We start from the raw sequence: 999 nt of genomic DNA on the forward strand, positions 1-999 counted from the left end.
TCGACATTTTTGAGACAGTTACATTTAAAAAAGCCTTGACCCGATCCTAATGAATTAGCATTGGCTACTTCTCGTAAGCTAACTTCGTTGTTGGGAACATCTTCAGCTTGCAGGAATTGGGCAGGACAAGACATAAACTGCGTTCGTGTATATCTCTGTTTAAGGATTCCAGAAGTAGTTCCTAACTTATACATTGCATGTTCATCGACCTCCATGACGACCGCTGTTATATTTCTGAAATCTGTTCTACCTCTATCTACCTCGGGGACAGGTACCATCACAGTTTTACCTACTGCTATGGGCTTGAAACGTTTTGCTGAGTTTCTCAACATTCTTTGCGCTTGCATCTCTTGACTTCTTTTGGCTTTAGATCTTGCAGCATAAATATTTGTTGTTCTACTGCATAGTTGACACAAGACTGCCACTCCATAACCCTCATTGTTATTCTCGAATTCAGGAACCGAACAAGGGGCGATAGCATGGCACGGCTTACTACATTTCCGACAAATATGCGCTCCAGAAGTTTGTTTGCTACACGATACGCAAACCAAGGCCGATTTACTCTCGTCTTGTACATCAAATCTTTTTTCAAATTCAGCTTCCTCATCTTCGTACTGCCATATATCTTCTAAATTTCTGTCATAATCTTCATTTGCAGAAAAGTTGTTTTCATCCAGGTCATCTGTATTAACGTGTAACGCTCCCGAAAGCTGTTCTTCTGTTTCCAACAATTTTAGAATTTCTTTGGGTAAATTAGTCGCGGATATCCCCATTGACGGTTTGCGACCATTGTAAGCCTCGTATGGAGACATATTAATCCCTTAAAATAAGAAATGAAATTAAAGTCATACACATCTAACATGGTATCAGAAATATTTAAAATGCTCTATAGGCAGTATTTAAATGTTCGAATATACGATTATACGTATACTATTCTTATACCTGAATGGTGTCTACAATTTTTTTGCCACTGCAAAAATCTCAATCCTTCTGACCACT

The 999-nt window shown here is 38.6% G+C and overlaps 1 protein-coding gene across 1 annotated transcript in view; it reads right to left on the reverse strand.

Moving 5' to 3' along the window:
* TRIADDRAFT_62470 (uncharacterized protein) overlaps positions 1 to 999 on the reverse strand; it is a gene marked incomplete at both ends in the record, with an annotated part of 35252 nt that overhangs the window by 33384 nt on the left and 869 nt on the right. The window contains one exon of the mRNA XM_002118398.1: positions 6 to 820. Coding sequence (XP_002118434.1) covers positions 6 to 820 — 815 coding nt within the window. The remainder of the gene's footprint in view (positions 1 to 5; positions 821 to 999) is intronic.

Source organism: Trichoplax adhaerens, genomic scaffold (genome assembly GCF_000150275.1).
Source record: "Trichoplax adhaerens TRIADscaffold_62 genomic scaffold, whole genome shotgun sequence".
In the NCBI taxonomy this organism is placed as follows: domain Eukaryota; kingdom Metazoa; phylum Placozoa; class Uniplacotomia; order Trichoplacea; family Trichoplacidae; genus Trichoplax; species Trichoplax adhaerens.